General features: G+C 39.5%; 1 protein-coding gene across 2 annotated transcripts in view; it reads right to left on the reverse strand.

The window, feature by feature from the left end:
• iqca1 (IQ motif containing with AAA domain 1) overlaps positions 1-22,773 on the reverse strand; it is a 56,666-nt gene that overhangs the window by 18,759 nt on the left and 15,134 nt on the right. For both annotated transcript variants that reach the window (XM_052130500.1, XM_052130499.1), the window contains exons 9-14: positions 21,398-21,473; positions 13,643-13,749; positions 13,154-13,252; positions 7,710-7,780; positions 7,207-7,289; positions 4,001-4,108 (exon numbers count right to left, since the gene is read on the reverse strand). In XM_052130500.1, the coding sequence (XP_051986460.1) occupies positions 4,001-4,108; positions 7,207-7,289; positions 7,710-7,780; positions 13,154-13,252; positions 13,643-13,749; positions 21,398-21,473 (544 nt within the window). The remainder of the gene's footprint in view (positions 1-4,000; positions 4,109-7,206; positions 7,290-7,709; positions 7,781-13,153; positions 13,253-13,642; positions 13,750-21,397; positions 21,474-22,773) is intronic.

Genomic DNA, 22,773 nt, shown 5'->3' on the forward strand with positions numbered 1-22,773 from the left:
GTGAAATAAAATAACCAAAGCAAATGTATGCAGTTACAGTCTCCAGTTAGTTTTATCAGTTTTTGTGGAGAAGGGAATTTTGGATAGTGAAAATGCTTAGTGGCTAGTGACTTTGGAATACCACTAGCCATAGAGGCTGATGAGTCAAAATGTTAATGTCAAGTTCTGAGTGTGAATGAACAAATTTTGCAGTCCCAGAACAGTAGCCGGAAATTATTTTTCCTGGGATTAATCCCAGGATCTGTGTGTGAAAGGGACTATTGAGAAATCAACCCTCCCAAGGACCTGGGAAGAGACATCCAAGTTATAAAACCTGGCAAAGGTTTTAGGAGATCCCAGCCTGCAGCTAAACAGATGTCCTCCAAGGACACCCCTGGTAGAGTGAACCTTAACACCCATGGGACACCATATGCATGATGAACAGATCATTGTGCTTGCACACTTGTTCCTCTGATTGTGCTTAAGAGCAACCAATCATTGAGGTACATCAATTAGTAAGAGGTGTGAGAAACTTCAAGCAAAACAGTCTCAGAGGATGTTTTATCCCATTTTCCAGCATGTACATGTCTTCAAGAGTACTTCATTCATAAATACACACCCTACATTGGCTGTTAAATTACAGAAATTTTGGAATGGACTCTGAATTCGAACCCGATTCCTTGTTTTCAGAATTGATGAAATCGATTCCAAGAGTTGATTCCAGACTATTCTTTTCAATTAGAAAATAAGAAAAAAAGGTTAAATCTCAGAATAAACTGCTCATTATAAAATGTTCCCCTTCTGTCATTCACTCGATGTTGTGTCGAATGAAGTGACACAAGGGGTCTTCCTTGGGAGCCTCGCATACCTCTGAAATTGAGAAAAGGCCAATGTGAAATTGGCAGACAGAATTTGCATATCCCACCCCCGGACATATGGGAATAAAGTGAAGCAGGTGTGCGTCTGTCAGTCAGATTTTTTTCTTCGGAGCTGAGCGGTTGTGCAACTGCAAGCTGAGTTCAGCACTGTTCCACTCACCTTTACTGGCAAGATGAACTGCTGTTGGATCATACGGCGCATTTCCAGCTGGTGTTCTCTCTCTCTGCATGCTGTGCAGTCCACTCAGTGGTCCTCTCGGGCCTTCAGAGACCCCCCTACGAGCTCAAGGCCCTCTCCCTGAAGACGGCCCTCCTGATAGCGTTAGCTTCCATCAAGAGGGTTGGGGAACTGCAAGCGTTCTCTGTCAGCGACACCTGTCTGGAGTTTGGTCCTGCACATTCTCACGTTATCCTGAGGCCCGACCGAGCTACGTGCCCAAGGTTCCTACGACCCCCTTCAGGGACCAGGACGTTAACCTGCAAACAAGCTGCCAGCATTCTCGTTGCTGTGTCCGGTACGTTCTTTGCGTATCTATTTGGAATGCATGCAGAGCTCTAGCTGTTCTGAGCAGCTCTTTGTCTGCTTCGACGGACGGCGGAAAGGGAGCGCCATCTCCAAACTGAGGCTGCCCCCTGGATTGTTGACGCCATTTCATTGGCCTTCCAGACTCAGGCTGTGCCCACCCCCTTGCGGGTTCGAGGAAAATCAACGAGAAGTGTGGCATCCTCGTGGGCATTGGCCAATGGCACCTCCTTAGTAGACATCTGCAGAGCAGCGGGCTGGGCAACACCCAATACATTTGTGAGATTTTACAATCTCAGGTTTGAGTCTCGTCCCGTGTTTTGTCAGGTCCGAGCCGCTAGAACTCTATAATGCGGAACATCTGACCGGGCGTTCCGCTTGCACCCAGCGCCCTTCACCAAGTTGATCCAGTGCACCTTCTTTCCAAGGTTAGCCACTAAGCATTGCTTCCTGTATGTTCTTCCTCCCTAGCCTTCAGGCATGCAAATTCAGCGGAGCAATTGGCGTCCAGACCCATTACAAGCCACAGGTGCTCAGTACTGGGGTAGGGCTCCACAGGCTTAATTCCCTCTTCAGGCAACTCCCTGTGATGTATTTTCCACGGTGCGGTCCCCCTGTCAGCGGAACCACATTTCCCTTGGGCAGTCCCACTGCCCCCGGTCGCCGTGCTTGTAGACCTACAACCCTCGTGGTTTATTTGCCACATGTTACCTCTCCCTAGTCTGGGCAGGATGTGGCCTCTGCAGGGTCTTTTCCCCCTGAAAAAATAGGACCTTGAAATACCGCCTTCCCCAACGCATGTCATAGTGCTAAGATAGCCCCAGCTGCTACACACTCTATGCAAGAGATATAGAGAGAGAACAGGTGCTAGTCATGTAGCACCTGTTCCCCCCTCAGGGGTGCTGGGAACCTAAGGTCTCTTTTGGGGGCATTGGGGAGGGTTACGTGCAGCCGATACAGTTGCCTTTAGCACGCAGCAGCCTGCTTGCACTTGTCTCAGCAGTTCACGTAACACGGGCTAGTGCGTGGTGCATTGTGTCACTTCATCCATCTCAACATCAAGTGAGTGACAGAAGGGGAACGTCATGGTTACTATTGTAACCTCCGTTCCCTGAGGGAGGAAACATCAGAACATGGACAGAACATCAAAACGTCAGAACCCTCAGAAACATCAAAACAACGAACGACAAGGGAATGGAGGAACAGCGGGGTTTAAATACACAGAGACATGATGATAACAAACGACAATCAGGTGAGAACAATGACACAGTGATGAAGGTCGGGAATCATGGTGACGGCGACACGGAAAACACGGGGCAGACAACCAGGGATCGTAACAGTTATATTATTTTTATCTGTCATTATTTTATTTTGCATTAAAATATGCCTTTTTTTTCTCAAGGTCTTGGATCTCTGCTGTGCATTAACACACATAAAGCAAGCAGGCAGGAAAAGAGAGAGAATAAAGACATGTAAATATGGTTGGACATGACAGACAGCATTTTGGAATTATCAGTCAATGTTTTAAGGAAAAATACACGGTTAACACAGCCTCTGTTTCTAATCCTTAACATTCTGAGAGAAAATGAGTAAGAGTTTGTTAATAAATACACACATAAAAGTGTTTTTACTGTGATATACTGTATATCATTATTGACCAAAAATTTCAAGATTGTCGCCATATCCACTTTTGTTTATATCGCCCAACTCCAATTTCGGATTCATCAACAGTAGAATGTGGATAAGAACAGATTTATGTGCGTACGCACCTGTTGTAAATCTGGCAGAAATTTTGCCACCTCAGAAAACCTTTTCTGCACACATAAGTAAGAACACTTGTATGCAATTATTAGTGAATGAGACCCAGTGTTCCTTTCTTCTGGGTATGCAGTGATGACAGACCTCTGGAGAGACATAACACATTCTAATTCCATAGGGATGTTCAGGGATGTAGCCATCCTGCATGTGATTGTTTTGCTGCTGCTGACTGATGTGTCTTTGTTTTAGCACTCAACTGTTTTTGTGGTAACCCTTTTCTGCCACAAATCACTGAGGGAGAGTCTAGTTCTCAATGCAAAGTGTTGTTAAGGTTACAGCCCACCAGGGAAGCATATGTATGATCTGGCCTCATCCCTTTGCTGATCATTGAGCCCAGGCTGGGTTATTAAACGAGATACGAGTGGGGAGAATGAATGTGAGTGTTGTGATACAGGATACCACACATTGCTATAGCAATGAGGCAGCTACAGAAAAATTTACAAAAGGTCAAGAGCAGTTCAGAAGGGCAGACAGGGTGTGTTCTATTTAACACACACACCTAAACGAGTGCACATGGCTCTAATAGTGCTGCTCCTGAAAAATGTATGTGAGCAACTCTAAAGTTCCCTAAAGGCCTTTTTACCCACAAAGGCGGTAATTCATCATTACAGCTTTAAACAGCAACTCAGTTGATTCTATGAATATTTAACGTTCAACTCTCATTCCTGCAGACCAGCAGATCATACTTCATTATAAGTGATGTTACCAAAAGGAGTTTTTTGTTGGTATTTGTATGACGATTAAGCTAAAATTGGACTACAATGTTGAACCAATGTAGAGAGTCAGAGCTGGTTACACTCACCCAGAGGTAGGATGCCATAAAGTGCGATGAGCTGTCTGACATCGGAGAGAGATGGCATAGGTTCAACATCTGCTTGCCGCAGGGATGTGCCCAGGTAACTGTATGCACCTGGAGACACAATAAAAAATAAATAGTTAAATACTATGGTACATATGCCATCAAAATAGGTTTCACAAAAGTGGCAGACATCCACCCTGTCTGCTTGCCAACATAGCATCACATCAACTTTACTATTCTGGTTTCCTTGGAATTGTAAAAAACAATGTCAGAGTGACAAGTTGTTTTAACATGTAGCAACCAATGCGGTTCTATTTTATATGCCACAACCTGTTCTTGAAAGAACAGAATAAACAGAAACAAAAACTATGTAACAATACATCAAATTATTCAGACCAATCGGAACTCCAAGATAAACAAGAGAATCTGGAATCATTCAACCACTTCAGAGAAAACATATGTTGTTATCGGTTTTCTCAAAAAGCAATTGTAGAAAAATTACCTTAATTTTAACTGTCATACCATCCTAAATTAAGATTGTTTGTAAGAGAATGTGTGTGTGTGTGTGTGTCTGCAAGCATTTGTGTGTAACCAAGAAACATACAATGAGGCTTATTGATTCATTCCTGTTTGCATTTTGTATCATTTTAAAACAGCATGATGTTGCTATGCTGTGCAGTTAGCCCATTCATGAGTCATGAGCTATGTGATTCATCTGATGTGAGGTACACACACACAAACAAACACACACATCCACATGCTGTATACACTTTCATGGGGTGTGATTCAGCATTGCGCACGTGTCTGCGGTCATGTCAGTTTAGCAGTAAAGCCCAGTCTGAAACCCTAGCAAATCAACATAAAAAATTTTTAATGGGACTACAGGGCTTCATTCACTAATGTATCTGTCTGATATTAAAGTTATTGTGAGATATAATACATGGCAACTCTGATGTTTCTTTCATTTGCTTTGGATAAGAGTGTCAGTCAACTAAATGCCATTATTGTAAATGTTAACATCAAAGCTACAGCTCTGAGATTATGTACATAATCGATGTGTTCATAATGTACACAAATCCAATTTGGTTGTCAAATAGAATTTAGGACGTCATTCTGTGCAAGTGGATCTAAATTGGATGCTATAGTAATGACGTGTAAACACGATGCCAAGATACAACACTCACTGATTCTTGCAAAGCTGCACATTTAAGTGCTCTAGACCGATCTGCATGTAAAAACGCACCTGCTTTGCACACTCGCTGCTCTGTCCATTGCACCATATCCATCTACAGAGCCATACAGGTACAATAGCAGAGGCTGTTCCTCCGCCTGTGTATTTAATGCTGCTAAACCAGATACTGCAGATGCGTCACTAGACTTAAAAATCAGATGAACCGTGGTACAAATGAGTACCAACCTGTATAATTGAAAACCAACTGATATTCTTCAAGTCTAGATAAACGTTTTAATGCAAAGAGGAACATGATGATAGATTTGATTATTATGACTGATAAATAGGCCCTGCGATTGGCCTTTCGCCCAATGTTAGCTGGGATAGGCTCCAGCCCCCCGCGATCCTGTACACAGGATAAGCGGTTGACGATGGATGGATGGATGGATGGACTGATAAATACCCCCATTTGTAACCTAATGCCCTCCTCTCTACTAATTTGCTCTCGGTGCCCCTTGACAACATTTGAACACCCCTGTTGAGAACCCCTGACCTAAACCAACGCCTAAACCTAACTAAGAGTGTTTTAAAAGCAAATTCGGCATGAAAAGCACATTTACTGAAGCAACCATGTTTTTCCTGTAGTTTCTATGGCACTTTTGCTCTGAGTCCACAGTCCAACACTCTATTAGGAGAGCTACTGTGGAAGTTCACATTGGAATAAGTGTGTAACTGTAGGTGAGTCTGTAATACGTTAAATGTGTAATTTTTCAAATGATGCGTTAGAGTAAAAGTGTTTTGAAATAATAACATAGAAGTGTGTGAGTAATAGAGTGAAAACATTTTGTAACTTTCTGTGAAAGTGAATAAAACACACAGTTGTTGTAGCACCTCTAGTGTTAATTTCACCAGGAAACTGCAGCAAAACGTAGAAAGTTTCAAAAATGTAGTTATAGTAACGTTCATTCTATGAGACTAAGCTGAAATCATGACATCTTGCCACGGACGGTGCTGAACCCACTAGCCGCATGGGAGAGCAAAAGCCATAAAGGCATTTTACGCAGACATGTATATACTGTGTCCAAAACCGCAGACTTTTTTTTGGTTTCCCTCACAACAGATTTACATTCCTTCCTAGTAGTTTTGCGTTTCCTCAAGATTTCTGTAGGCTCCCTCACAATAGCTTTACCCATCCCTAATGAAAATTAATCATGGTTTTACTACAGTAACCATTTTTTAACCATGACATTCATGGTAAACCATAGTGATAATAAAGGAAAAACAAAACTATGGTAATAAAAATACCATAATCATTCTTCCAAAAAGTATGGTTATTTTTTACTATAGTAACACCACAGTTTTGGACACCAAGGATGGTTTGCTCCACTTCTATAGGGCAGTTACTGAGAGCATACTAACTTTCTCAATTACAGTGTGGTTTGGCAACTAGCAAAAGAACTTTTGTACCCTACACTTGGTATTGTGGGTCTCTGTTTTTGTGCTGTACTAAGTGGTACCAGCTAATTCTTATAGGCACTACTGTGATATCTGTGTTGCTCTTGTTGCCGTATGTGTGATGTTTGTTATTATTGTAGTGAGCTCACCACAAAAAATTCCAGACAACTTTGGTATCGCAATAAATGATTGAATATTGAACAGTTATGATTTTATAGTAACACTAAAGTTATAACTATGATTATAACAGTACACTGTAGTAAAATCAAGGTTGATTTTCACAAGGTATAGATAAAGCTATTGCAAGGGAAACCAAAATACTTGAAGGGAAGTATTACAAGGGAAAACATATATATATATATATATATATATATATATATATATATATATATTTATATCCCTTTATGTCCTCTTAGGGGCTATGATATAAGTCCTTTAGGTGAATGAGAATCATTAGTTGGAATCAGGGGTGTGGCCACAGGGGTGTCACATGGTGGCAGCTGCCACCCTAAATATTTTCTTTGCCACCCCACTTGCTATGTGTGTGCCTTTCATTCGAGTAGTGACAGTACTGAATTTGTACCTATGTAATCTGACAACTTGACATTCATCGGCCTGATTATGAAGCCTTCCAAAACAAGCTCCTCATACAGGGATTCAATGGTTCTAGGGGGAAGACAAAAAGAGAGGCAGACAGAAAGTTTGAGAGAGAGAGAGAGAGAGAGAGAGAGAGAAGAGAGAGATAGAGCATTAAAAACTAGCAAGCAAACTGATCAGTCATGCAGTGTATCTGATGCAATATTCTATTACATCACAGTATGAAAAGCCAGGCACGAATGCTTATGCTCTACATGGAAGACCGCCAGTCACACCCTGAGCTCCAAGACCTGACACTCACAATGTTGGAGCACTTTCCAGAACTCTCATCACCTCTACCAGTCTTTCACACAGTGTACTGGTGTCTTAAAAAACATATGATCTACATCTCACAATCCAACACACAAACACAGTGGCAGGGGTAAAATATGCTTTGATTTAACTGCATTACAAAATTCTTGTGAAATAAACCAGTCCAGTTATTCAAACCTGTCAGCAGTCAGGTCCTTCTCTTTCTTCGTCTTCTTCTTCTTTCCAGTTTTCCTCCCTTTCTTCTTTTTCTAGAAGCATGAATTGGCACACTAGCTTTAAAATTAGTTTTTGTTTGGAGAAGAAAAAAACAAAAAACAGAAATAATTTCTGGTATGGAGATAAAAAAAAGGCCTGAATACAAATCTAGATCTATAAGAATTGAAGTAAATTTTTCTTTATAACTAAGGCATATCTCTGTGCCTGATTCAACATTCTGACCATAAAAATACATTTTAAAAATCAGTTTTAATAAGAGGTGTTGCATATGCACATGCAACACAGGAAAAAAATTATTGCAACTCTCAGATCCGTAGCCTTGTAGGCGGAGCTCCGACATGTGGTACGACCTGAATTCGAGTCCTACTTAACACTGTTGATTTCTATGAAAAAAATTGATATATTTTATGTAATTTTGCTTCTGAAATAAATATACTGTATATTGTTAAAATAAATTGTTTAAGAATCTTTAGATATTTTCCCTGGAAAACAAGACAAAAGGTACTCAGTAAGAAAATATTTTTTTCGCAGTTGACAGTGCCTCAAAAAAAGCATCCAAAAAAATCAATGCCTTCTAATCGCACACAATCACTTTGCATTCTGAACAGATTGAAATTTAAGTTGTTTTTCCTCTTAAATTAAATTAAAGCATTGATCAGCACCAGTAAAAGAGGACAAATCCAACATGGTGATGCGTCAACAACATGAAACCTCATTGATCTTGCATGTTTTACTACAAAATGTCATGATATCGTGACACAGGAAGAAGGTGAGGTTTGATGTTATGGACATGCCACTATTTTTTACTTGTGCTCTGTTTGCAGGAGTTGATCAATAGCCGCGTTTCCACTATGAGGGTGTGCTAGTGCATGCCAGCACCAGTTGAGTTCCAACTGTCACTTCTGGGGCTTCATCATGCCTCCTCAGGGCTTTCTCTGGGCCAATAGCCTTTGGCTCGCCGATTACCCTTGGGCCAAACAAGGGCAACCGGAGATTGAGGCGGGTTCAATGTTTTGCTGAACCATGTTGTGTATCCAGCGCACAACGGCACAGGTTTTGAAAAAAAAAAATGCGGGTACAGTACAAATACTTTAAAACGTGGTTTGGTGAACTTTCATAGAAGGCATGTTGGGACATCATCCCGCTTTTAGTGGAAAGACCACTCGGGACACCATGGCAGTTACAGTCGGTGTGTTGTCAACACTAACTTATCTTGCTGTTTACATTAGATATAAACTCAATATTCTAGATAACTAGATAACATGATACCTCAGATTGAGCTTCCCTCTTGCTTGTGAAATTGGCGTGATGTGTGACGTTGGCACCACAGCAGAGTATTAAGGGTGGGCTTTGGCAACGCTGCTGAGTTATTGGCCTGATGGTGGGAACGAAAATCGATTTTGGTTTTGCAGCTCGAGGTTCGAGGCTATTGGCCCCGGCTGGCCAGTTGATAGCCCTGGATCACACTGGCCCGATAGTCGAAAAGCGGCTATTGATTTGATTTGAGAGTGAAAAACAAATTACATTTTGGTCTGTTCATCATACAAAATTATCTTATGCCTTCAGAAGACTTGGAATATGACTCACAAAACGCATGGACTACTCACATTTACTTTACTTTTACTACACGTTTTGGTGCATTTTTAAAGCTTTTAAGTAAGTTACTTTGACTATTATAGTAGTAAAATTAGCGAATGGATCATCCTATAAAATGAAGAAAGTAATTTGAAAATATATGAGGGTAAATAAATGATGATAGATTATTCATATTTGGGTAAACTATTCTTAAAAACTCTCAGCACAGGCATTTATATGCAGCCTGCTGTAGACACCCTGGATCCTGCCTGGAACTCAGGGCTTTTCCAAGCCACAAATTAATCAAAACAGCAGGACAGGCCACCAGGTATTTCTTAATGATCCTCCAAGCATTAGATAACCAAACCTTCACATATTTTTTTCTCTGAAACCACAGGAATGAAAGGGAGAGTACTCTGTGATTTCCCAAAACAATTTTATGGAGAATTTTAGCCAATTTCTTTGCTTCTCGTATGAGTGATAAAAAGACAGGGAAACACCCCGCGAATGGAGAGGACACTGTCTTTTTCCATGAAAACATTGATGCCTACAATTACATAGCAGACAGGATGAACTCTTGTTATCATTAGCTCAGCTTGGGTGTGTAACATATTTTCTTAAAAAATAAACCCTCCCTGTTGCATATTGTATAATTTGCTGTACCCAAATTGCATGGCTTTGAAAAATTCACTGAATCCATTTAAAAATTTCAGCAACAAGTTCAGTGTGGTGAGATAAATTAGCATAGCTGGAATTTAGTGTCTCAATCGCTGAATGCATTTGTGTGATTAATGATAAAACATCTTTGTGCATAAATGACACACATCAGACAGACAGCATCTGTGGCTCATTTAGCTGTCAAAATCTCAACGTAAAACAACTCAAGCAGGACGCCAAATATGTTGTTGAGGAATTTTAGCACTTGTGCAGTCTTGCCGCCTTTTCTGTGCTTAGTGTTTTTGAGAAGACACAATGAAGACTGATTTCAGGAAATACAGAGATGGATTGACCTCACGTACTTCATATTCACATATACATTTACAGGTTACAGTCAATTACAGCCAAAAACACATTCATATTCACTGATGAGCCAAAACATTATGACCATTATGAACAGGATGGTCATTATGACCATTATGAACAGTGGACCAATATGCTATTGGTCCACTGCGTGCCACCATAACAGCGACGACCAGCGAGGCATGGACTCTAGAAGACCCCTGAAGATGTCTTGTGGTATCTGAATTGCCCAGAGCATCACACTACCTTCACTAGCTTGTCATCTTCCCACAGTGCATCTTGGTGTTATCACTTCCCCATGTAAATGGCACACACGTACACAGCCGTCCACATGATGTAAAAGAAAATGGTACTCATCGGACCAGGCGATCTTCTTCCGCTGCTCCATGGTCTAGTTCTGACACTCACAGGGGTCATTATGGTCACTTCTGACTGGTCTGTAGCTACGTAGCCTCATACTCAGCAGGTTGTGTGTTGTGAAACATTCCTACCATAACCATCATTAAAAATGTCTGTGACTTGTGCCATGGATTCTACTTATTTGCATATTTATTTACAGTATATATGTACTGTTGGCTTAAAAATGCTTGTCTATACTCTGCGAAAACGTATCGCAGTCTATGAAAGGTGTGGATTACAGGTCTCAATAAGTAGAACTGGGAGCATTGATCGTGTAGTAGCACATCTGTGTACTTAAAATGTGTGTAGTCTACATAAAGATTGTTATGTTGTTAACACTTGATTAATTAATATACTCATGACAAATCCTAATAATTGTATGTACAATAAATAATATGTGACAAATATGGTTTATTTGAACCACAAAGGTAAAATATGAATTCTGACTGCTGTGCCAGATGTGAAGGGGGAGTGTTGCACCAGCTGTGGATAAGGTCTCATGTTATGTTGGGATGTAAAGTTCACACTAAGGGCTTAGTAACCAGTAGTTAGTTTGTAACTAAGTCAATGCTTAATTTGGCTGCACCACCTGTTCTTAAGGCAAGACCTCACTAGTAGGTCGTAAGCTCTCCGTAAAGTAATGTGTAGTCGCATAATATGAAGTTTACTTGCATTGGATCCAATAAGCAGCCTTCAAATTTGTACACAGAAATGTTAAAAAGCTGGGAATTTAAATTTGATCTTATTATGGTTGATGTTCAAACCTTATGATATGTAATGAAACAAGATTCCATTAATGGTAGGCTATATTTAGCCTATGTAAATAACAATATTCAACAACTGTATCCTAAAATGAATAAGGGACAATAAATAAATAATTACTTATACAAAAGGCTGGAAAAATAGACATTTATTCATTTTAATATCTTATATACAGTATATCGTATATTTTGAAACTTGACAGCGTTAGATTGGTTTCATGATGAAGAAGTACGTTTTTAACATAATGTTTTCTCTCTCATAAATGTAAACAAGTGTAAATGTCAACATCATAATATATATCGAAAGGATTGAAGTCTGCCATGCAAAATATTACTTAAATGAGTCTGCTTTTTTATTCCATCAGTTACTCTTGGTCAGAGGCTTAGTTTATACGTAGAGTTACGTTCTACCTAAGTTTATTGGTGCAACGCTCGCATATTTAGTAGTGCGTAAATTGTGACTTAGTGCCTATTTACGCCACAACTAGTCTAAGTTGTAACTTACATATAGCTGGTGCAACCGGCCCCAGGTACTCTGACAAAAAAGACTTCTGCATAGGATCCACCTGTGCATTCTCATTTATGCTTCCTCAGTAAGCTTCCTCTGTCCTCCATCCTCGTCTCATCAGGTGCATTTAGAGAATTGATACTTTATGATGGCGGATATTGATTGGTTTCCAGATCATTTGCTCAAAAACAGAGGAGTGAGGAAATGAAGAAATATCAATAAGGGTACTGAGAAGAAACCCCTTACTTTAATTTGGTAGACAAAAGTTTTTCCAATATTACTCTAATAATATTTTAAAACAAAATTGTTTCACAGCTGATTTAAAAAAAAGAAATAATAATAAAAGATTAGTCAAAACTTGTTATTCCAACTTTTTTTTTTAACTGTGTCTGGACAGTTTCACAGTTTTTTCACTTTTTGAATTTAAGCCCCATAAAAAATATAAAAATTGAATATGAAAACATGTTAATCATAGTAGTACATTTTTAATATATTTTTGAATATCTTAATTCTGAAAAAAGAAAAGAAAAAAGGAGCATCATGCCCCTTAAATGTTAATGTAAATTAGCCTGTTTTATCCTAACTAAACCAATAGTATTTATTTTTTGGACACATATTCACACAAAATTGTGTGTGTGAATATGTGTCTACATATGTACTTTACCCATGCATATACAGAATTCCCTGGTCCAACTGTCATATATTTGACTAAATGTGTTTGTGTGTGTGTGTGTGTGTGTGTGTGTGTGTGTGTGTGTATGTGTGTGTGTGTGTGTGTGTGTTTATGTGTGTTTGTGTGTGGCAGAGAAGGTGGGGAGAAATGGGCCAAAATACAAGCTGACAAGGGCAGGACACCTTTATTAATTCTCTGTCCAGCCCACATTCCTAGTCATGATGAGAGGTCACTGAATGACCTCAGGGCCCCTAATACAAGGCGCTTAAACAGAGGATTGAGAATATCTCAAGATCTAGATCCATCCAGACTTCTAACAGACACATTACAGGTGTTTACAGGGCAGTCACCATCTACAATCTATGCAGCATCAGGGAGCGGTAAGCATCTGTATGCTTTCACTCATGCAGAACATTTAAAATGAGCTAATGTCTTATCTCAAAGGAGTGTGTGCATGTTTGCCATTCACCTTTTTACTGCTTTTCTTGACTTTTTTCTTTTTCTTCCCCTTCTCTCTGTCCACCACCAGCTTAAGGTTCTTCAGTTCTTGCCTCATTAGTTCATCCACCTGAGTCAAGGAGAGAGACAAAGCTAAAACATTTATTTCCAGTATTCTAATCTGATTGGACCAACATTCCATGAGTGCCACTAAATAGGACTTGGACACTTCATTGTGTGTATCACTCTGCTTGTCCATCCTGAAAGATGGTGAGTCTGTGCATTGCTTGGTGAAACACAAAATTGTATCCTTCTTTGGCATTCTCCTGCTGTTGGATATATTTTTATTAGTGGAGCAAAAATAGCCAAAATAACAGGGACATATTGTATCTAAAATGTAAGTAAAGCAATATCACAAAAGAAAGATGCAACAATGCAACAGCACTCTTATCCATGTAATATTGCTAATTATGACATTTAAATAATAAAGAGCAGAGATTGTCAACTTTTTTACTCCCACCTGAACTCTAACCTCCTCTTCAACTTCCAATCTTTTCTCCTCTCGCACCAGCTGAACGTCAAAATATTGAAGGAAGTTCTGTTTCTCATCCCGGCCACCCCAAACCTCTGCAACTCACAACAAATCCACAGAGGATATATAGGTTTAGATAAATCATATCACAACAACAGTGTCAATATGATCATAAATCTGGGAACTATCATTTGCGGAAGTACTCTACATAGCACAGCAGAAAATACATTTAACTAAAGCAGCAGAACATCCAGACATTTTGACATATTAAAAATAGTTGGACAAAAAGAATCAAAGCAGAGCCAGGACAACATCAGTCAGCACTGTGTATAAAGGAGGAAACAATTTTGAGAGAGGTCTGGTTGGCCTCAATTGAAGCTCCTGAGTGTGGATTATAAAGGAAGCACAGGTGCTGTGGTTTGGGTGAGAACACCACAGCTGATTGTCCTCTGTGCTGTACTCTCACGCGCCACATCCTGAGAGGAAGTCCATTTCCACCACTTCCTATCCTGGCAAAAGGCAGAGTGCCAGGCTGATTTGGAAACTGGAACAGGGCGGAATGGCATGGTCTGACCTCACAATGAGTCTGAAGTTGTTGTACTTTTTCCCTGTCTTATGTATTTGCCTAGCAAAGAGATGCAAATAAATATACACAACTATATCTATAGAGCGCAACAGTGCTTGCCCACTTTTTCAGCTGCCCTGGTTCCATAATTATGTCCCCCATACATTTTTGTCCATAGGGATTTGATAAAATCCTTCATTTAAATGGCTATAATACATGAGCCAACCCAGTCAGCTCTGGAGGAATCACAACATTACAAACTTTGATTGGAAGCAGAGACGTTTTCGAAAATGGGACAAAAAGACAAGGGTACGTATGTAATGGGATTCATGTAAAGGAGGAGGCAAGAACCGGCTTCACAATATAAATGATATTTAATAAAAAACTTAAGACAAAAGACACAAACACACACATATGACGGACAGCTGCCCGTAAATGCTCTCTCTCTCTGTCGCACCACCGTCCGCGGTCGGCCTTTATCCCTCTCGGAGGCTTGATTAGCCTGATAAGGGGCCGGGTGTGTAGAAACACAACCCGGCCCCACCCTCCGCCCTGTCACAGTCAACTTAATGTCTTTAATGATGAAATAAACTAAAATCCCATGTGGCATTCTGACAGACGTAATCAAATTGCAAGCGTTGGAAAAATATACAGTATATATTGATTTTGTTGTTGTATACAAGCATAGAAACAATACATTTTATTGTAAAATATTCAGGTATATACAACTATAGAAATTGTTTGAGAGTGTAGGTGGACTGACTCAATTGAGTCATTCGCAGTGCATCATGATAATGGGTGGTCGCATCAAGGCACTTTTGCAGTGGTTTCTTTGCCACAATTATCTGATTGATAGATCAGCAACATGAGGCCCTTTCCCACTGCAGGGACTAAAGCTGCATTCCATTCAACTTGGAAAATCAGTTTTCCAACTTCCTACCAGGAAATGTGCAATGAAACACCACTTGAAGTTGGATTTCCTACTGGGAAACTCTTTCCAAATTTTCAACTAAAGATTTCAAGATTTCACCGAGATGCAGGCACGTGACATTACACAAATATGTCGGTACCCAGGTAGATATTCAAAGTAAGTGTAAAACATTAATATTTATTAAACAATATCAATAAATATTCCTTAACAGAAATAACATAAAACCAAGAAGGTCACCCATTTCACATATATATGTGTGTGTGTGTTTGAGCTGCTGCGTGACTTCATCGGGAGGCACTTTGAGTTTTTATCGCATTGTACTGTTTGTACTGTGTGACTATACAGAAAATAAAGTGATTTCTGGATTACTACATACATTTTATTCTAGGATAATGGATATAAATAATAAGATGTTTCTCGAGAGATGAAGTCTTTTGTAGATTAAACAGTCATGAACTCTAGTTTTCATGAGAGAAGTATTGCGTTCCTGTTACTGCATGGTTAAGTAAATGACATGACACAGTAAAAAAATATGGAATATGAAGTTTGGACTAATCTTTATTATTATATTAATCTTATTATTATTTCTTAAAAAAAAAAAAAAAACATCAGCAGTGAAACAATTTTGTTTTAAAATATTATTTCAGTAATATTGGAAAAACTTTTGCCTATCAACTCAAAGTCAGGGGTTGCTTCTCGGTACCCTTATTGATGTTTCTTCTTTTCCTCACTCCTCTGCTCTTGAGCCGATGACCCGGAAACCAATCAAAAAGTCTGCCATCATCTCTAAAAGAACCCCGATGAGATGAGGATGGAGGACAGAGGAAGCTTACCGAGGAAACATGAGTGAGTATCTCAGTACAGTAATTTATATTGAGTCATTAAAGCCTTTATTTTAAATGATCGTGTTGATAAATAGGTTCATAGTACATTTTCAACATGTTGTCTGCTGAGTTCAGTGTGCTCACAGGAGGCCTTTCTTCAAAGGTAATTGTTAAAAATCTATTTGCCTATGGAGAAAATGAATGGGATTTTTACCTCTGGAACCAGACAGTTGTGCTCTACCCTGACAGTATGCATGGCATTATTGTCTAAAAATCTTAATATAAACATATAAAACATCTTAACTGACAACTAAGTCTCATAAGCAGTGCTGTAAATTTCACCTTGATGTCAAAGGGCACTGGTGTTAAAGCTCACTCTGGTGGAACCTAAAAATAAGCATCTAACTTTGAAATGAGATACCTTGCTGAGGTCGGAGGTCAAACTGTCCTCCACAAAGCCTTCTTTTCAAAGACAAATTTGCAAAACTTCCCGGGACAATACAATCCATATAATTGCCTCAGCGCTTCAGAGGGATGCATTCATATACCCTGGCCTGTTTGTTCAAGACAACATCCACCTAACTTAACTGAAAACACATGACTGTTAAGGGTCAGCTTTTTTAAATCTGCTTTATAGGCTCAGAAGACCTCTGAGAGTGCTCCAACCCCACACAGTACAAGAGAGGGAACAGAACAGATGCTGCTAAGAATGAATAGAAAGCAGCACAATTTGTACATTTCTTGAGAGCTGGCAGCCTGTGGTGAGAGAGTTTCGTAGGAGGGGGCGGCCACACACATCTGCTCTGACTGATCAGGGTGTATATACAGCACATTTTCCACCCACCATATGGAGATTGGGTAAAAAAACACTTTAGGGCTGAATGGTGGTCAGCTGTATCTAGCTGCCAGGCTCCATTCTGACCTTTTACCTTCATGGTATGCCCTTTTATACCATTTGGGGGGATCTGTATGCTGGTCAGTCTGTGGAGACTATAGGGTGCCATGTATCTGCACTATTTCTGCCATCCTGTTTTGCCGGTTTTGTGCCGGTCATTCAGCTAACAGTGAGAATTAGACACTTTGGCCCACTTTTAAATGGGCCAAGGCTGAAATAAAATCCATCAGTCACATCCAGCATGTGTGCCGTGACACTGGGATGCAGAAAGAAGGGAGGGAGAGGGAAGCAAGCACTAGACTAGACCAAAAAGGCAATATCAATCTTTCCCTGAGTACTACAAATGACTTCCTTAGCCTCTTTATAATCTATGCAGTTCGGGTGAGTTCCCAACAGACCTTGTCCCTCTAGGGATCGTGCTGGTTAGCATCTATTTCTGGGTAAATATGGTGCTCACCTTTCTGACTCATTACAACTAAATACACCCACCACATGATCATATCCCAATTACAAACAGCTGATAAAACAGTGTGCTGCCGATTTACTCACACAGCTCTAATTAGCTGTCTCACAGGCAGGATATAGGAGATGGGTTTAACCATGTTGGTCTTCTCATATGAACAATGAACGATTTTCACTCAAGGAGATAAGCTTGGCTAATCACACTATTTACAGTGACAAAATGCTTCTTGTCAAGCTGGGATTGAGTAGAGAAACTAGGAACCTTTCAACCAGGGCTGGACTGGGAAGAGAAACTGGCCCAGGATTTTACATAGCAACTGGCCCAAAAGTTGTTGAGCAGGGGTGAGGTGGGTAGGGGTGTTCGCTGTCATTTTCTGCATATTGCGGCACCATTTTGTGGTCCGTCCTGCATAATGCGGCGGCTCATTTTAGCTTATCGCGACCCATTCGGTCCATTTCACGGCCGACCAACCGGCCTGCTCGATTCTTCCAATGGCCAGTCCACCCCTGATCGGCCACAAAGAGCGTCGGCCCACCGGGAAAATGCCCGGAATGCCAGATTACCAGTCCAGCCCTGCTTTCAACTACATTTGATAATTTCATCCTCTAAAGTTACTGCATTCCATGGACAGCTTGATTAAGTTGATGAATGTAGCAGCTTTAAGCATGCAGCTGTTAACTCAATCATGTCAAATATTTGGGAGGTAAGGTCTCATCTCTGCTTTTCATTACACCTTTAAGCTTCATTCTTCAGGAATGTACCCCTTTGCTCCACAGACTGAGCAAGGTGACATTTGGAGGAAAAACATAATGAAAAGAATTAAGCAGCTTTGACTGGGCATATAATTGCTTCCTTCAAGGTGACAGCTGTTCCTTGGCTGCAAATTGTTCCACATTTGTACTTGAACACATTCTCCTGCATACACACACAGTAAGAGAAAGAGGCATATGCATGCATATTACACATGCTCTCACTTGCAGGTATTACAATTATTTGAACAACTTTTAAATGGCTCTAAAAAAACAAATTACAAACAAAACAAAAAAACAGCAACAAAAAAACTGCACTTCTACTGCAAATTATCACACTTGTACTGCAACATTATGTAGTTTTGGCTGCCGTTCTAACTGCTGTTGTGGCTCTCTCTGTGTCTATTATATTATATTCCATATTTTTGAAGTGCATAGTGTTTTATCTGATCACTGTACAGACTAAAAAATATTTAAAATACTTAAAGGGTGTTAGGCATACCTCGTCGTGTTTCACCGTTGCCCTTTGTTTGTCATATTTGTCACTTTTGTAGTTCCGTAGTTTTCACGTTTGTCACCCTTTTAGTTCCATAGTTTTCTTGTCAGCCTTCGCGTGCTCTGTTCATTGTTTTCACCTGCCCTCGTTAGTTGTCTTTGGTTTTAGTTTATCACCTTGTTATCTTGTTTGAGTTCTGTTTGTTCATTGGTTCTTGTCTCCCTATGTCCATGTATTTAAACCCTGTCTGTTTGTTTCGTCGCTGTCAATCGTTGAATGTTGTCATGCCTGGTATGTGTTCCTTTTCCGAGTTCTCAGTTTTGTTTTCATCGTGTGTTATGTTCATTTCCCCATCGAGGGTTTTCCTTTGTATTTATTGACTGTCTAAGTTAATATAGTAGCTGCATTTAGATCCAGTCTCCTCGTCTGCCTTCGCTGCCTCATTCATAACAAAGGGATAGTTCTCCCACATATTCTCTCATCATTTACTCACATCCCCAATGTGTATGGCTTTTTCTTCTAATGAACAAAAATGTAAATGTTTACAAGAATATTCCAGCTCTATAGGTCGATGCAATGCAAGTGAATGGAGACCAGACCTTTTAAACTCCAAAAAATAATATACAACCTGAGTTGTATAGATTACTTTTATATTGTGATATCACTTTTATAATGTGATTTTTCAAACTTGAAAAGTCTGGTCACTATTCAATTGCATTGAATAGACATTCAGAGCTGAAATATTCTTCTAAAAATATTTGTTTGTGTTCAGCAGAAGAAAGAAAGTCATACACATCTAGGATGGTATGAAAGTGAGTAAATGAAGAGAGAATTTAAATCAGTGAACAGGGTGAACTTATCCTTTTAAAAGTATATGCAGAAAAAGCTAAATAAGGCTTAACCAGCAGTAATGAATAATACAAAATACATTAGTAAACTTAATTTTTTTAAATTATGTTTAATAGCAGAATGCCTGGTTAAGATCTTCCCTTCCCATGATCCAGAGGAGAAAGGCTACACCAGTCATAGAATAGCAGCCAACAAAGCACCCCAAAAAAGCCCCAAGTGCCCACTCACCCATTGAGTCTGTCTTCCAACACTTTGAAACCTCTTTTATACATACAGTACTGTGCAAAATGCCGTGTTTCACGAAGGCATTTGTCTTAAAATGGTTATTTATATAATCAGATTTAGTGTGTCAACTGGAAATATAAATGTTAGACTTCCCAAACAGTAATTTTGCAAATAGACAAGATGAATAACAGGGAGCCCTGCACCAGATGTCATGGCCCCCACAAAGCTCCCCACTGAACACTGTGTCAGTGTGAGATTACATAAAGAGACAGAAGCAATTGAGACAGCCTAAATAGAATTCTCCAAGAAGCTTGCAACATCCTATCTGCCAACAACCAAGAAAAACTGTGTCCAGGTGTACCTAGGAGAATTAGTGCTGTTTTAAATGTAAAGTTGTTCGCAACCTGATTTAGCTTTTTTATGTTTACTGGAATTTGTATGACATAAAGTGATAAATGAAAACTATTTATGTCATTATTTTTGAAGACATCCTCACTATGCAACATTTTTCTCAAGTGCCTAAAACATTTGAACAGTACTGTACATATATACGTATATATATATATATATATATATATATATATATATATATATATATATATATATATATATATATATATTTATACTGTATGTTGGTCATATACAAGTTGGTCATTGTGCCACACACACACATACACACGCACTCTCTCTCTCTCTCTCTCTCTCTCTCTCTCTCTCTCTCTCCTCACACATTGTAGATTAAGACACAAGTGAAGCTTTGGGCAAGATAAGACATATCCTGTGTTATAGCCATTATGACTGACTTTTGTTTTATAGTGAATGAAACTTCTTTCACTCAGCATATTTACATGCACTTTAAAAGTTATATTTCAGGCAGACAAAAACAATAATTATGCTTTCAAAATGTCATGGAAATGCTTTAGTTTAACTGTTGATGTTAATTTTACTCATGATTTGTTAAAAAGTGAATAAAAGTAATTGTTGTTATGGTCCCGTGGGAACCAGCAAGTAATCCTGTTCACATAAACAATGGTGTGCGTTATTCAGAGGTTGCATTTTCCTTTCACAGTTTTTACTTCACAGATGGTTAGGTTTAGGTTTGGGAGTATGGTTAAGAAAAATGCATTCCTGTTGACTGTATTACATAATTTACAACAAAAAAATAGTTGTGCCATTCTGTGGACATTTTACCCAGAAACTGGAGTCCATACGTTCAACAAAACTTCCAACTTCCAGTGGTTCGAATTCAGCAAAACATTCAACCTACAGTTACCAAATTCACAGTGTGATCAAGCCACACAAGCAATTGTAGTTAGATAAAGAGCCTGTGGAAATGGTTACTGCCATGAAGCCAAGGCAAGAGGAAAGTTGATAGATGACTTATGTTGATTATAGAATGTGGAGGAGCTGGACTTCAATATGGCATCAGGAGACTCAGCTTTAATGAGAGGGCAAGAAAATGTATCTGTAGTCACAGAAGAAAAGGGAAGGAGAGGGAGAGAAGGGGGGAGGCTCCATGTGGGGTGGAGAACCATCTAGACTGGTCTTCACCTGATAACTGACGTGGCCCTATCATTATTGGTTACTTTGATGTATTCCAGACACATCTCACGTCACAACTGTGATGAAACCTCGCTCACTCATTGACCTCACACAAACACTGCTGACATGTTAATGAGAATTACTCATTAGGTGAAGGAAAATATGCATTTATTATAGAGTACAGACCCATCATTTACCACTCACCTTTGTACATTTTGGTTCCCTCGACTACAGTAGGAAGGAAGTTACTGGGAGTCATCTTCCATCCCTTCTCTTCCTCCTGCAAAACAGCCAGTTTGTGTCAAAGTTCTCAGAAAAAGTTTGTCAATTTATGGATAAATCTGCCGAAACTGACATTCCAAATGAGTGCAGATCAAAGCTCTTCCCAGGGCAATGTTCTTGCGTGCTGCTCTGTTGCAGGGTCACCCTCAGCACGGGCATTTTAATGATGTGAATACACAGTGGGGGCCAAGCAAGATGCTGCGAGCATGATTTACGATGCCTCCTGTTTTCCTTTCTCTCAGCCAGGGGTCACAGATTAAAAGTAAATCAACATCCTTGCATACTCACGCAAATGTTATGCTTGCATGTCACAGACACACACCCAGTCCGCAGAGTGTGCCTGCCCAGGAGCAGAGCTTTTTTTCAAAAGAAATAAGCCAAATGGACATGGTATACTTTATGGGTCTTTCTTTAAACACATTTCTCCATTAGCAAGTAATGACCCCCAAAAGAGACAGAAATCCATCTGAAAATATGAAAGTCCCTTAAGTGCCTGGTAATACGGAGCAGTGATCTATGCTTATTCATGTGTTTATGGTAATTTAAAATAAAAAATACACAAATTTAATTCGACTTGTCCCTTCTTCTCTTTAAAAAAAAAGAAGCAGAAATCTGTGTTACAGTAAGGCATTAGAATGGGGCCAATCTGTAAATATTAAAATACTTTCAAAAGTATAGCTACAAAATGTAAATAATATGCTTGATAATATGATTTTAGTGTGATAAGATCGCTTGCTAACCTTTTCTATGTAAAGTTACTTTTCTGTTCAAATGTGTTACAGAATTAGCCATAGTGGATGTGTAGTAAATATTTACTGATCACAGTTTTAGAAACCATACCATACATTTTTTATTAGAGGTTCTTATGCAGATACCGATTCTTTTATAGACTTTTTTATTGTTCTTTTACAAGTAGCCTTTAAGTGGCACTTGAAAATGTAAACTAGATCTGAACTAGGCCAACAAAAGAGCACTGACAAAAATTCCTTAATGACCTATCAAAAGCTCAGCTTTCAGACAGGATGTGAGCATTTGAAAAAGGTCAGATTGGTCTTTCTGCCTCATTGTGAGCAAATATTAGTGCTTCGGTTCACCAATGAGGATTACAGGTGCTCCTATGAAGGAGCGCAGGAACAAAGGCTCCATTCTAGAACTCCGGAACACAGCCAATCAGGGTGAGTGGGTATTTTCAACGCTTGAATAGCTCACAGTAACTACTGGTCAGAATATGAAGCTCCGAGATCAGCTCTGAAAACATAAAACCTCACATGAACCTTAATCATGTTGGACTTTAACAT

Source organism: Xyrauchen texanus, chromosome 7 (assembly GCF_025860055.1).
Source record: "Xyrauchen texanus isolate HMW12.3.18 chromosome 7, RBS_HiC_50CHRs, whole genome shotgun sequence".
NCBI classification, from domain to species: Eukaryota; Metazoa; Chordata; class Actinopteri; order Cypriniformes; family Catostomidae; genus Xyrauchen; species Xyrauchen texanus.